Raw genomic sequence first — 15,228 nt, 5'->3', positions numbered from 1 at the left:
ATACAATATTATATTAGTTTCAGGAGTACGGCATAGTGATTTGGTATTTTCATGCATGGATCACTCCATAAGTCTAAACCCCATCTTCCTGCTGTTTTAAAATGAAATTTCCTAACTGCTCCCACCTCAACAGGTTTATTTCAGCCCCATGTAGCAGATCAAACTTGGGAAGCTCAAAGGAAATGCTGTTGAGTCTCTCAGGGCTCCTTGCTCTGTGGAGGGACGAGGGACACATTCAGAGGACAGACAAGGACCACTGCACTTGTGTCTTGGGATGAGAGGGCTGGACTTGAAGCGACAACTCTGGATGCATCACACCCACTTCTCCAATAGCTTTCTTAAGCATGTGCATGACCTTGGGCCCCAAACCCAGCCTTGAAGTATCCTTGGACTCGCAATAAAAGCCTTATTGGAAGGGCCGTGAAAAATCCCCCTTACCGCAACTGTGTGTGGGTGGTGGGGGTCCACTTCTCAGGTGTCACTCCAGCCAGCGGCACCACTGTTTGCTGTCCAAAGCTCTCCTCTACGTGCCCTCCTTGTCTGCTCCCCACTCCATTTCCATCCATTAATGTGTTTCATTTGAGGTGAAATTCACATAACATCACATACACCATGTTAAAGGGAACAACTCCATGACATCTAGGATATTCACAAGGTTGTGCAACCACTTCCTCTATTTCCCAAGCAGATTCATCACCCTAAGTGGGAACCAATAAGCAGTTACTCCCCACTCTCTCCCTGCCCTCAAGTTCAGGTAACTGCTTTCTCTATGGATGTACCTATTCTGGATATTTCATGCAAATAGAATCATATAGTATGTGGTCTTCTGTGACTGCTTCTACTACTTGGCATAATGTTTTCAAGGTACACACATGCTGTGGCATGTGTCAGAATTCCTTCCTAAGGCTGAGGGACAGGCGTGGGTTGTTTTCCCTTCTGTCTGGTGTGAGCCAAGCTGCTGTGAACAGGGGGGCACACTCATATGAGGACTCCCTTCCATTCTTCACACAGCAGTCTGATCCTATCACATGACGCTCCAGCTACAATCACTTCAATACTTCCCACCATCCTCAAGGTAAAGCCAAACTCCTGACAGTGATTTCTGAGGTCCTCACACTCGGGGCCCTCCCTTCCTCCAGCATCCTCTCTCTCACCCATACCCCTGCCCAAATGACTTGGTTTCTTGGGTATGCTGTACTTGTCCTTGCTGCTGAGCCTCTGCCATTGCGGTTTCCTCTTCCCGAAACACTGTTCCTCTGGGTCAAGAACTGCACTGACAACCTGCATCCCAAATCTAATTAGCTGGACTAGGTCCAGCACAGAGCCAGCACTGCCCCCTGTCCTGCATTTCATGGGCAGGAAGGCATCATGGGGCTTGCTGTGGGACTAGGAAGACTACACCCACAGAAGATGCCCAGGGACACCTCGGGTGCCACTCAGATTCATGTCCTGGGTCCCTGGACCACACCCTGCTGGGAAATTTGAATGTGGTGATGTGGATATAGTGACTGGTGTCTATAGACGCAATGTGACGAGTTGCCCGGTCACGTTCCCAGGGCCCCATTGGGCATCCTGACTCACGTCTGCTCAGCACACAGCCTCACCCTGAGACTTGGGGTGGGTGTGAGGCAATGCTTACTTCTGCTGTGTGTGTGTGCTCGGTGGCGTCCAACTCTTTGTGACCCTGTGGACTGTAGCCCTCCAGGCTCCTCTGTCCATGGAATTCTCTAGGCAAGAATACTGGAGTGGGTTGCCATTTCCTCCTGCAGGGGATCTTCCTGACCCAGGGCTCAAACCCAGGGGTCTTGTATCTCCTGTACTAGCAGGCAGATTCTTTACCACTGAGCCACCTGGGAAGCCCTTACTTTTTCCATGAGAGTGGGTTAATATCTCACAGGCCTGTAGGCAGGCGGGCAGTGACTCTCTGACCTCTGGCCCCAAGTCTACTGATGGCGCCAACTCAGGAGCTCAGTTCCGCCCAGAGGCAGAAGGTGGCGGGGCGACTGCTGAGAAAGCAGGAACCAAGCTTCCCGGTGCGAGGCAGTCAGTCACACCAGAACTTGACAGCCTTCTGTCAGCCTGGGCCACAGGACGTTCTGGGTCACACAGGATGTGGTTTTCTAAGGGTGAGGAAGCCTACGCCCTCACCTCTAACGACTTTTTTCTCTTAACTTCCATTCAGAGCTTCTGTTCCCTGAGTCTGTATGCTCCCATTTGTACACACATGAGCACCCACACATGTGCACACACAAATATGCAGGCACATATTGTAGCCTAGTTGGTAAAGAATCTGCCTGCAGTGCAGGAAACTGGGGTTCGATCCCTGGGTTGGGAAGATCCCCTGGAGAAGGAAATGGCAACCCACTCCAGTATCCTTGCCTGGAAAATCGCATGGACAGAGGAGCCTGGTGGGCTGCAGGCCATGGGGGTCTCAAAGAGTAGGGTATGACTGAGCAATTAACACTTACTCACTTACTTATACACACATTTGTACACACAGACACATGTGGCTCGAACACAGTCTTCATTTCCTCTTTTCTAACTTCTAAATAAAAAGAACAGTTTAATAAAGCCGTTCCTCCTACATAATTCCTCATAGACTCTTTTCCATTCTTTTTTTTCCCTCATATTCTCTATCCTTCCAGTTTCCAGCATGAAGTAGACACTGCCTGAGCAGACAGTGTCACACAGACATTCTCTAAGTGATCTGTCACCTGCAACTACTTTCTTTCCTCTGCACGTGAGAAAAAGATGGAAAAAGAGACCCTTGTGTGTTTCCGAGAGCCTTGAGGACCATGATGGTGGTTCTGATGGGAGCCCGTGTGTCACTTACCTCCAGGACTTTCCCTGTGATGAACTGGTGGCAGGCTTCACATTTTACCCCGAAGAGCCCCTGGTAGTCCTTTTCACAATATGGAGCACCATCCCTGCAGGACAAACACAGCTCAGCTTCTGAGGGCAGGACAGATGCCCAGACCCCATCTCTCTCCGACCAGTTGCACAGAAGGGAAGAAGAAGTTATTTCTCGCTCAACTACCATTCACATGCCTGGAGGAGACCTGGTGGGGCAGAGTCAAAACCCACAGGAGCAAACACTCCAGAGAGAGTGCTGAGGTCCTCCAAGCCACATGGGAGTAACAGCCAAATGGCTGTCGCTGCTCATTCCTTGACTGCCTCAGACCTCACTAGCAAAAACCATGGCGTCCCTCTCTTGCAGCACCAGGCCTGACGGGCTTCAGCTGTAGTCCCACACTCCTCTTCCTTGTCTCCTCCCCCACACCTCCTTGATTCACACACCAGAGCCTCCTAAGAGCGTGGCGACGCCTTCTCCTTGGCCCTGAGGGAGCCTGGGGGCCCAGGGCCTCTCAACCATCCTCCTGCAACTGTCTTCATTTACCTCTCGCATGTGTGCTAAGTCGCTTCAGTCGTGTCCGACTCTTTGCGACCCTATGGACTGTAGCCCACCAGGCTCCTCTGTCCATGGCATTCTCCAGGCAAGAACACTGGAGTGGGTTGCCATGCCCCCCTCCTCCAGGGGATCATCCCCACCCAAGGATCAAACCTGCATCTCTTACGTCTCCTGCATTGGCAGGCGGGTTCTTTACCACTAGCACCACCTGGGAAGCCCCTCATTTACCTCATGACACAGTTAAAAGATCATGTTCTAGGTGTGCCATCGCATGGGAGAGTTAAAACGTCTCCAGACAGCCCAGTTACCTAGCTCTGCACAGGCATCGGTGTTAAAGGCGGAGCAGTTCTCTTTGGCTGTACCTCAGAATCACCTGTGTAGTTTCTGCCTCCTGAATACCAGGGTTTGCTTTACCCCAGATCTGCAGAATTAGATTTCTAGGGGGTGGGGCCCAAGCTACTTATTTTGTTTCATTGTGTATATTCATACATTAAATTCATTAAAAAAAATTTTTTTAAATAGATGCTGGTTGGAGAACATTTTAAAAAGTGGATAGGGAAAAAAAATTTTGGAGAAGGCAATGGCACCCCACTCCAGTACTCTTGCCTGGAAAATCCCATGGACGGAGGAGCCTGGTAGGCTGCAGTCCATGGGGTCGCTAAGAGTCGGACATGACTGAGTGACTTCACTTTCACTTTTCACTTTCATGCATTGGAGAAGGAAATGGCAACCCACTCCAGTGTTCTTGCCTGGAGAATCCCAGGGACGGCGGAGCCTGGTGGGCTGCCGTCTATGGGGTCTCACAGAGTTGGACACGACTGAAGCAACTTAGCAGAGGGGAAAATTTTCCCTTACTGCCTCTAGGCCCTCCCCCCACCCCATGCTCATTCTTTCCTCAATTTAAAACGTAACCACTGTAACTAGCTTTTCAAGGTCACATTAAACAAAACCCCCAAAACGTCACCTGCTCTAGCTCTTCTCTACACCAGCCTCTGACTCTAAGGAACCTACTCCAGAGTGGTCCTAATGGGCTCTGTGCCTGGACACTGAGTTTTTTTAGGGTGGGGTGGGGGCAGGGGAGGGCCAGCAGTCATGGCTGAGACCTGAATGGAGGATAAAGGTTTACTATCAGTAGTTTCAAATGGGGGAGGGGGGATTAGCAAAAGTAAAATTACTAAATGCTTAACTGGTTGCAACATATAGCCTACCATTATGTCAGCTTCGTTAATTGTTACATTAGGCAACGATGAACATTTAATTAAATTTATAGTGGGCAACAACAGAAGAATAAAATTCCTTTCCAAAGTTTCATAGCAAAAAGTTCATATGGATTGTGGAATGTGAAGGTCTTTCATCACGTCTGATGGGCTGGGCTGGGGTGTATTCCTAGAGCGCAGGGCAGCCCACGATGCCCCACCCCTGCTGAAGGATCCATCCGCGCCTGCGCCCCAGGCTTACTTGCTGATGTACTCGCCGGTGAGGACTTTCCCGCAGGACTTGCACTTAAAGCAACCCAAGTGCCACTGCTTTTCCAGCGCCAGCAGGGCCTGTCCATTCTTGATGTCTCGTCCGCAGCCAGCGCAATCTGGAAAAGAGCAGCCGCCGGTCCTTACTCCACGTTTGTTAAATCCATAGTTTTGCTAATCCAAGCAGGTGGGCCCCAGCATGCACCCACTACACACTCAATAACTATTTACTTAAGCGCCATTTCATTCCGCGTTCCTGCCCTGCACAAAATCTTCCCCAGGAGACTCGCAGACCCCCCATCCTCCCTTAGCGCGGGAACATCATGAGCCTCAGCAGATCCAAGGGCCTGGATGTCCTTCTGTTTATTTCCTTGGGGGTGATTTAAATAGCGTCTGAGCTCCAGCTGGCCCAGAGAATATTTAATTATAGCGTCCTGGCTGTGATTTTAAGAAGGCGCTCATCAGCCTTTATTAATTGAGGGCACCTGTGAGTAGCGAAGTACCAACTCCCCCTCCCCCTCCCATGCCGGCTGCCTCCCTAATACTATATATGCGACTTCTGGAACAATGCCCATAAGTCTCATTTTTGTAAACAGGACTCTACTTCCTTATCACCCTAAACCAGACTTTCTAAAATTTGTGATCATCAATTCAATGGCTCTTAATTTCTCAGCTTTAAATTCTCCGTGGCAGGATCCTGTGAAGAAGATAAAGAAGAAAGTATTTCTTCACAGTAAAGAGTGTAGGCCCTGGAATAGGACACCCTGGTTCTGAACCCCAGCTCGCTGTTGGCTAACCACGTGACCCAGGCTAGCTCCCCCCCTTTTCTAGCCTTGGGGTCCTCATATGAAAGCCAGGATGTTATTAGTGCTTGTCTCAAGTTCTCTGATGAGGATTCAATGGAATAAAGGACTCAGGTCTCTATGAAAGTTTGCTATTATTATAGTTGCTGTTATTCTGATTATTAGAAACATCATTATTAGGGCAGCTGAGTATTTAAAAGAACCCAGAAGAATGTATAGGCATACACCGTTTTATTGTGCTTCGAAGATAATACTTTTTTGTGTAACAAATTCAAGATTTGTGGCAATGCTACATCAAGTTTATTGGCACCATCTTTTCAAAAACCTTTGCTCACTTCTAATTCTCCCAATTTTTCAAACTTTTTCATTATTATTATATCTGTTACGGTAATCTGTGATCAGTCATATTTGATGTTACTACTATGACTCACTGAAGGCTCAGATGGTAGCATTTTTTTCAGCAATATTTTCTAATTCAGGTGCGTACATTGCTGTTTTAGACATAATGCTATCGCACACTCAGCAGACTACAACATAGAGTAAAGATAACTTTCATATGCACTGGGAAAGCAAAAAATTTGTGTGGCTCATTTAACTGCTGTATTTGCCTTACTGTGGTGTTCTTGAACCAATCCACTGAGCATGCATTATCTCTAAGGCTTGCATGTAAATTGGGCAACCTTTCTGGAGAGCAATTTAAATGTCTAGAGACATTTAAAATCAATGTGCCTGAGAAAGGGAAAGAAAGCATTGCTGGCAGCTTGCCCCTGATATCCCCAATTGATCACAAAAATCATTCAGAGAATAAAGAAATGTGCAGATAAGGCCTCTCAGTACACAAAGTGATTCAACACCCCCCTCTTCTGACCACATCTGTGGCTGCTGCTCCTGTACTAAGGACATTTCTAGGCCAACTTGAATTCTCTCTCTTCTAGAAAAACTTTCCTATAGTACCCGGCACAAGCTCAAGTCCCATAAAAATTCCTTCAAATGTCATCCAGCAGTGACTCACAATTATTCTGGTTTTCTTCCTTGCTGAGGTTTAAGTACACCTGACTTTTATTTTTTGACTGCAGATGTGTTTCTGGTGACCTTGGGTCACTCAGTATTTACACAACCTTTAGATCCAGCAATCTCATGGCTAAAATTTCACTCTGCAAATAAATTTTGAAAAGGATGTGCATGTGAATGTATGTGTGTTTGTCCCCTGAAAAAACAATAAAACTGAAACCAACATATGTGGACATTAATGAGAAAGTGGTTAAATTAATTATAGTATAGTCATTAATGGGATACTATACACTGTTAAAAAGAATAAGGTAGATTTGTGTGCAGACATGGAAAGATGTCCAGAATAGATTGGGTAAAAAAATAAGCTGTAAAACAGTATGTACAATATAAGCTCATTTTTCTAAATCATGAGAATGTAAAAAGAATTGAGCAAATAAATATTTAAAAAGTTAAAAGTATACTATACAAGTTATGAATATTGAAGATTAGAATTTCTACAAGTATAGCCCATTATAAGCTAGTGTATATTATATGGTCACAAAGCATGAATTTTTTGTTTTTAAGCTGGGATTTACATGATGTCCAGCATCTCACCAAAATCCTTTCAGAGGGAATCACACATATGGTAGTTTAATATAAAGATAAAAATGGAAGACCACGATATTTGCTCGAATGCAATTTCTAAAGGACAAGAGCACAAGATGAATATAAGATGAATTGGTAGGTTTTAATTTAAGTGAACTGAAAATTTTTTTCATTCTTCTGATTAGATTATGCCCACTAGGTGGCAGTAAAGATTTAAAATAATATGCAAGATGCCGGTTGGTTGAATTTTTTTCAAGTAGAAAATAAACTTTAGAGATGGTTTTTCATTTCTACAGGAGAGGAACTCAGGGAGGTAGGTGGGGCTGTTCATATCTTCCTTTCGCAACACTGGGGTCCAGGGAGATCAAAGTTGGGGAGACAGCGACAGGCAGGCTTTAGAATTAGGAAGACTTGGGCACTAACTAGGAAAAGTTACTCTCTCTGAATTCTCCTTTCTTCATCTCTGAAATGCGGACCCACTTCTCAGGTTGCTGGAGGAAGAAGAAACACTCTGTATTGCAAAGTGTTTCATGTGACTTAGAACACTTGGGACCTGCTGGTTGTTCCACACAGCTCTCCTTTCCTTGATAGGGTCTGAGCTAGGACTAGAAACCAGGTTTCTTCACTCTGTCTTGCACTTTTTCTAAGCACATTAATGCCCAGATACCCAAGACCTCTAACAGCAGCAGAGACACAATCTTAGCACAGAAATGACCTCTCTGATTATTCTGTACCAATGGCTTTGGTAAACCAGGCATATTGTGAGGGCTTCATAGACATATTCTTCAGGAGTTATTCTCCACAATTTATTATTCTTCACAGTAAAGGAGACAAAATCCTGGCCAGTTAGCTTAGTTAGAGCGTGGTGCTACTAACACCAAGGTCACAGGTTTGATCCCCATACGGCCCATAAAGAAGGCTGAGCACTGAAGAACTGATGCTTTTGAACTATGGCGCTGGAGAAGACTCTCGAGAGTCCTTTGGTCAGCAAGAAGATCAAACCAGTCAATCCTAAAGGAAATCAACCCTGAATATTCATTAGAAGGGCTGATGCTGAAACTGAAGCTCCAATACTATGGCTACCTGATGCGAAGCATTGACTCATTGGAAAAGACCCTGATGCTGGGAAAGACTGAGGGCAGGAGAAGAAGGGAGTGACAGAGGATGAGATGGTTGGATGGCATCCCGACTAGAGGACATGAGTTAGAGCAAACTCTGGGCGATAGTGAAGGATAGGGAAGCCTGGCATGCTGCATTCCATGGGGTTGAAGGGTCAGACATGACGTAGAGACTGAACAACAATGGAGTCAAAGTGCCTTGCAGTTTGGAAGCCTCTGACCTCACAGGATGTCCTGAATCTCTCATATCCTCCATGCCCCGCAGTGCCCTGGGGAGGGCACATATTCTACAGCTGATATTTTAAAAAAATATTTATTTATTTGGCTGTGTCGAGTCTTAGTTGTAGCATGTGGGATCTCAGTAGCTGTGGTTCACAGGCAAGTTGCTCCAAGGCATGTGGGATCTTATTTCCCTGACCAGGGATCGAACCTGAGTCCCCTGCATTGCAAGGCAGATTCTTAACCACTGGACCCCTAGGCAAATCCCATCTACAGTTGATCTTGATCATGTTTCACAGAGAAGCATTTACCAAATGTGAATGCCTAAGAGCCAGCCATCTGGTGAAACTGGGCTGGAAGGAGAGGTTGGGGATGAGCCTCCTTCATCCCAAACCACAAGACATAAATTAAGGAAATCAACAAACACGGCCTTCTGGCCCAGAACACTGGCCCAGCTGATTCAAAATATTCTAGTGTACTCCACAGAGGTTACACATTCATTCCTCTCTGGACAAAACTGTATTCTCTCCTTAAACCTGACATCACGCTGGGGAAAATAGAAAAGATACAGAGATAAAAAGATTTGTGCTGATGGTTCACGCTTCCTATGCTCGTTCCAACCAAGCTCTTTTATAAAGAACAAAATGTCCTCCTCTCTATCTTCATGTTTTTCAGCTGTTGAGAAAATTGTTTGCACGTCACTGGAGCAGCTGCTGATAAATATAGAAAGTCGGTTGATTGGCACTGGAATTATTGCCAAAGTCAGAAGTAGGTGAATATGAGGCAGCGTCAAGGAAATCAAACCCTCCAGCAACTCACTGGTCCTCCCCTGGGGATAAACAATGGCCAAATGCGAAAACAGAAGAAAGCTATAATAAGAAGGGGATGACAGAGGATGAGATGGTTGGATGGCATCATCGACTCAATGGACATGAGTTTGAGCAAGCTCTGAGAGTTGGTGATGGACAGGGAAGCCTGGCATGCTGCAGTCCATGGGGTTGCAAAGAGCTGGACAAAACTGAGCGACTGAACAATGTAATAACCTTAAACACTCCGCCTGAAGCATTTCATTCTTGGCACCAGAAGCCAAGAGAAAAATAGGGATTTGGCTACTTACGTCCAAGTTAAACTAACATCCAAGTACACACCTGGCTTCATATTTATACCATTCTGTTCAAAGCCAATAAATATCCTTGAGAATAGGGATCCTGTCTGTCTCCTTTAATATATCTCTCTTTGCTTGGCATAAGGCCATGGACACCTGGGCTTCAAGAGTATTTAAGATGAAAAAGGTGGCAAATGGCTCTCTGGAAGGTGACCTGTGTTCCCAAGCTAAGAAAGGTGTCATCAGTTGGGCTGCCTTTAAAGTCCCGTCAGCCTAGATACCTATGTTCTTTTTGAGAACAATTTCAGCCTTCCTAGAGTTTCCCGTTTGGGAAGGGTAAGAGCTAAAAAGATGTCTTACTCTGTGAAGATGGCTCTAGGAACAGAAGGCTGAGGAATGAAGCTACAGAAAAGGGAAAATCATGGGACCTGAATTCCTGATCATCCCCACATTCCCAGGCTTCTGTCAAGCCCAGAACCATCAGTGGAGGTGGAAGCTGCCACTCACAGTGGTTACCCGTCTGGGACTAAAGCTTCTACAATATGGAATGGGGCTTTCCCCAGAGTCTTGAAAATTTTGGCTATTGTTTTAGAGCTGAAAACAATGATGATAAATATTCCATCTCCTAGAGCAGGTTGCTAGCAATACCCTGGCTGGACTTAGCAAAGGATCGTAGAATCTACCTGATGACTCAACCCTACTGCCTCCCTACATCTGAAATTATCTTATTAACATTTCTAGCATCCTTAAAAAAAAACAAAATTCAAAAAGGCAGAGAGGAGAGTGGGCTGGGAGCTGTCTACACAGCAGGCCTGGGTGTTCGCTCCCCTATATTGTGAGAGGAATTAAAAGGACCCTGGGAGAAGTGGGGACTGGCTCCCTGCTCCCCACCTAGATGTTCACTAAATAGGGGTGCTCAGGCCCTGGTGCTGCTGTGGGTCCATGAGAAGCTTGATGTTAGAGTCTTGGGACAGACTGACTGGACTGTCCTGGAGCTTGGTGATGTTCATGAACAGAGTCTGCAGCCTGTGGGAGTCTGGAAGGTTTGGAAATTAGGAAGCTGGCTGGACGCCTTTCTGAAGGCAGGCGAAGGAGAGACAGAAGGCAGAGAGGTGTGCATGGCCACTGTTTGGCTCACTGAGGATGCCTGTGTGTCCTATGGCTGGTGCCCACATCCAAGCATCGTGAATGAACCCACCTGAGAAAGCTACCTGCTGAGCATGGGAGATTTCATTAGAAAGAGGCTATGAGGATCAGGGGCTTCCCAGGTGGTGCTAGTGGTAAAGAACCTGCCTGACGGTGCAGGAGACATAAGAGACGTGGGTTTGATCCCCGACTGGGGAAGAGCCCCTGAGAAGGGCATGGCAACCCACTCCAGCACATGAGTTTGATCCCCGACTGGGGAAGAGCCCCTGGAAAAAGGCATGGCAACCCACTCCAGCGTTCTTGCCTGGAGAATCCCATGGACAGAGGAGCCTGGCAGGCTGCAGTCCATAAGGTCGAAAAGAGTCGGACACGACTGAAGTGATTTAGCATGCGTGAGGAGTAGGACCTGAGGCTGGGGAGGATGGAGGGGGTTTGTTGAAACAGCTTAGCCAGAAACTGCACACTTCTGTCAAGGAATTCAAAATGGGCCCTATTTTTTTTTTTTAAATGTCTCCAGCCAGTGTTAGCTGAAAGTCAAGTATGACAATGCGAGTATAACATCTTGTCCCCTGTACCTGTTATTTCCCTCCCCTCTGCCTGGACCCTCAGGGAACCACAAGCAGAATAGGAAGGAGGTAATAAAAAGGGGTAGAAGAGGCTGTACCCCCTCTTTATTGCAGGTCTCCTATTTGGATCTGATCTGAACTGGGAAAAGGGTACAGATCTGATATGGATGTGAGAATAAAGGCTTTGACTGTACTGGACTTTTAAGAGCTGAAAGTGAGCAGAAAGCTATGGAACTGCCTAAGATATTATTAAGGGTGAGAAAGGGAGCTCTGATAAAGGATAATAAAAGTACCAACAACAAAAAAATAAGACCATTGTTCTGTCCCACGAGTGTTCTGACCATTCTACATGCTGATTGTGCAACTCACAGGGATGAAGAACTTGTGGGCAAAGAGACCTGGGGTCAAATTCCAGCTCTGACAGAACAAGGGACCCTGTGCAAGCCAGGTAATTCAGGCTTCAGCTTCTTCATTTGTAAAACGGGCAGATGAACAGAACTTATGTTCTAGGGCTGTTGTGAGGGTAGACAGAACATGTGTAAGCCGCAAGCACGGTGTTGGGCACACGGAAAACAATCCAAGTCTATCCTCACACCTGCAGTAACCTCACAAAGCCAACATTGCATCTTTCCCTTAACAAACAACTGAAGTAAGTTAGACAGAGAAGGAGAATATCCTATGACATCCCTTCTACTGTGGAATCGAAAAGGAAATGATACAAATGAACTTACTTACAAAACAGAGAGAGACTCAATGACATAGAGAACGACCTTATGGTTGCTGGTGGGAGGGATGGGGTGAAGGGATAGTTAGGGAGCTTGGGATAGACATGTATAATCTGCCATATTTAAAACAGATAATCAACAAGGACCTACTGTATAGCAGGTGAAACTCTGCTCACTGTTATGTGGCAGCCTGGATGTGCCGGGAGTTTGGGGGAGAAAGGATACATGTATATGTACGGCTGAGTCCCCTCACTGTTCACCTGAAACCACCACAGCATTGTTAATCAGCTCTACCCCAACACACAGTAAAAGGCTCAAGAAGTAAAAAACAAACAAAAACCAAATAACCAAGACCCACTGTGAGCCTCTGGAAAAGGCATTTTGGTTTCTCTGACTCCACAGTCATCTTTCCATTAACATTACTATTGTTGTTGTTATTATTCACCCCTTAACTTTTATTTTTATTTATTTATTTATTATTCACCCCTTAACTTTTAAAAGATCTTGCATACTTTGCCTCAGTCCTCTCTTAGGGCTTCCACTAACCTGGAAGGACGGTGGTTATCCACATTTCACAGTTCACAGAACATCTGAGATCCAGAGAGATTTTGAAGATATTTGATGCAAAAGCTTCATTTTACACACAGGAAAGTAAGGCCCAGGGTGGGCCAATGCTTTGCACAAGGTCACACAGATAGAGAGTGCCCTATTAACTGCAGAGTGGAAATCTTTATTCTCAAATGCTCTTGAACGTGAACCCATGCCTTCACAGCTTACAGGGATTTTCTGGGCTTAAAGCTCTAATCATGCATTTGTTCACCTGGTTATTGCCTCTTTTGCTGTCAACTGGCAAAAACATCCACCATGGAGCTGAAGCATGGTTTCACTTGTGGGTATAGAGAATTATTGTGAAAACAATGTAAACTGTAAAGACCCTGATGCTGGGAAAAATTGAGGGCAGGAGGAGAAGGATTGACGGAGGATGAGATGGTTGGATGGCATCACTGACTTAATGGACATGAGTTTGAGCAAACTCCGGGAGATGGCGAAGGACAGGGAAGCCTGGTGTGCTGCAGTCCATGGGGTCACAAAGAGTCAGACACAACTGAATGACTGAACAACAATGAATGTAAATCATAGAAGGGGCTAGAGAGAGACTTCACTCATTTAACTGATGTTTGCTGGGATGCTGAGAAGTTATGTCGATAGAGATTTTAAGTCAATTCAGAGTATTTCCTTCCTCTATTGTAAAGTCTTTAAAATTAAGAATAAAAAAACTACATTTCAGGATTGATACTGTTGCCTATATAAGTTCCAGAAAATTTAAGCTTTCCCTGGAATCCCTCTTTAAAAATGATAATAAAAAAGAAACTCTAGTTGTCATAAACAGAGATGAGCACAGAAGTTCATAGCTACACACGTGGATGAAGAATAAATAGACACCAAATCATTTCAGATTTAGGTCATTATTAATAGATAGCAGATAAGACTTTGCAAACTTTATAAAATATTCAAGTGGTGTCTTTTTAATAGACTGTTAACTAGGAGCACTTTATCCCTGGCCAGGAATCAGTATAAGGCGCTTTAAGGAGAATAAACAAGCAAAATCCCCCGATTTAAGTTCTGGGGTTTGGCTAATGTGACTCCTGAATTTAATGACATCATATCTTGTCATTCAGTGGCTCCTACAAGATGTGGATTTCCCGTGACCCTGTGTGATAAAATGGTGAATATGCAGAATGCCAGAGAGCAGTCATTCTCTCCAAAAGAGAGAGAAACTGGAGACAAGAGATGAGTGACCCAAACACAGGTCAGATGCTGTGAGGTTAACAAGCTGCCTTTGACACAAGCTTTCAACACATCTGATGAGCCTCTGACATGTGGATCCCTCCATGGGAATAACTGTGGGAGGCACGTAGTGGCTGCCTGCTTTATACAGGACAGATATTTTTATTTTGCCAAGGTTTCCATCCTTTACTAGGGTCGAAATGTCAACTGCCATCTGTCCTCACACTTGAACTGACCACATGCTCCTATGTTATTGGCCTGGCCCTTTTTTGTAGTCTATGAATTAAAAAAAAAAAATCCAGACTTTTTAATGCTATTTTCTTGAAAAGACTTGGCTTACAATTTTAGCATCTTTAAGGTATAAGGGGTTTGGTGTTTGGGTGTTTGAAAACCTTCCTTTGATTAAAAAGACCACATCATTTAGTAGTGATAAGAGCATCCATCTAGCAGGTAGACAGTGTTAAATGTTGACCTCTGAACTTCACCTGTCCTGCTCAGTGCTGTCAGGTCCCAACCAGACGTTTATGAGTCAGCAACTACTGCTGGCCACAGTCCATGTCAAGTCACTGACACGAATCGGCAGTTTTCTATCCTAGTATCTCACGGCAAATACCATGGGTATGAGGTCACCAAAAGAAAGGACACATAAAGGGCGAAATGCAAATACATTCATGTGAGGCACTTCTAAGGATTACTTTCTGGGACTTCCCTGGTGGTCCAATGGTTAAGTCCCTCCCAATGCAAGGGACTCAGGTCAATCCCTGGTTGGGAAGCTAAGATCCTACATGCCTTAAACCAAAACATAAAAACAGAAGCAATATTGTAACACATTCAATAAAGATTTTTAAAAGGGCTCACATCAAAAAAAAAAAAAAAAAGGAATTCATTTTTAAAAGTACTTTTTCACTTCTGAAATTCTATACTGCATTGGCTGAAAAGTAATTCATGGGGTCATAAGAAAATACTGGTTGGGGCTGAGGGGCAGATTGGAACATTCATATTTATTTATATTCAAATACATGGGTACAGTGTACTTGCCATGGCTCTAAAAAATTTACATTGTCAAATTCACTAAGAACAAGGCAGAATTACTTTAAAACATTATGTGTTGCCTGAATATGTAACCTTGAACCAAACTTTGAACAGTCACCCATGACCTCGCTTAGGTCAGTTGCTTTCTTTGCTATCTTGATGGCCATGATGGAAACGTCACAAGCCAGAGCAGCCTCTGACCTCTATTTTAGGTGAAGGTTCTTGTTGTCTTGGGAAAACAATACTGCACAACAA

At 45.0% G+C, this 15,228-nt stretch overlaps 1 protein-coding gene across 21 annotated transcripts in view; it reads right to left on the bottom strand.

The window, feature by feature from the left end:
• The window catches only part of ABLIM1 (actin binding LIM protein 1), a 329,063-nt gene that overhangs the window by 102,232 nt on the left and 211,603 nt on the right, over positions 1-15,228 (bottom strand). For all 21 annotated transcript variants that reach the window (XM_027528374.1, XM_027528369.1, XM_027528376.1 and 18 more), the window contains 2 exons: positions 4,868-4,994; positions 2,834-2,927 (listed from right to left, as the gene is read on the bottom strand). In XM_027528374.1, coding sequence (XP_027384175.1) covers positions 2,834-2,927; positions 4,868-4,994 — 221 coding nt within the window. The remainder of the gene's footprint in view (positions 1-2,833; positions 2,928-4,867; positions 4,995-15,228) is intronic.

Source organism: Bos indicus x Bos taurus, chromosome 26 (assembly GCF_003369695.1).
Source record: "Bos indicus x Bos taurus breed Angus x Brahman F1 hybrid chromosome 26, Bos_hybrid_MaternalHap_v2.0, whole genome shotgun sequence".
NCBI lineage: Eukaryota > Metazoa > Chordata > Mammalia > Artiodactyla > Bovidae > Bos > Bos indicus x Bos taurus.
Note: the sequence above shows the minus strand (reverse complement) of the source record. Positions and strands in the feature narration are given on the sequence as shown.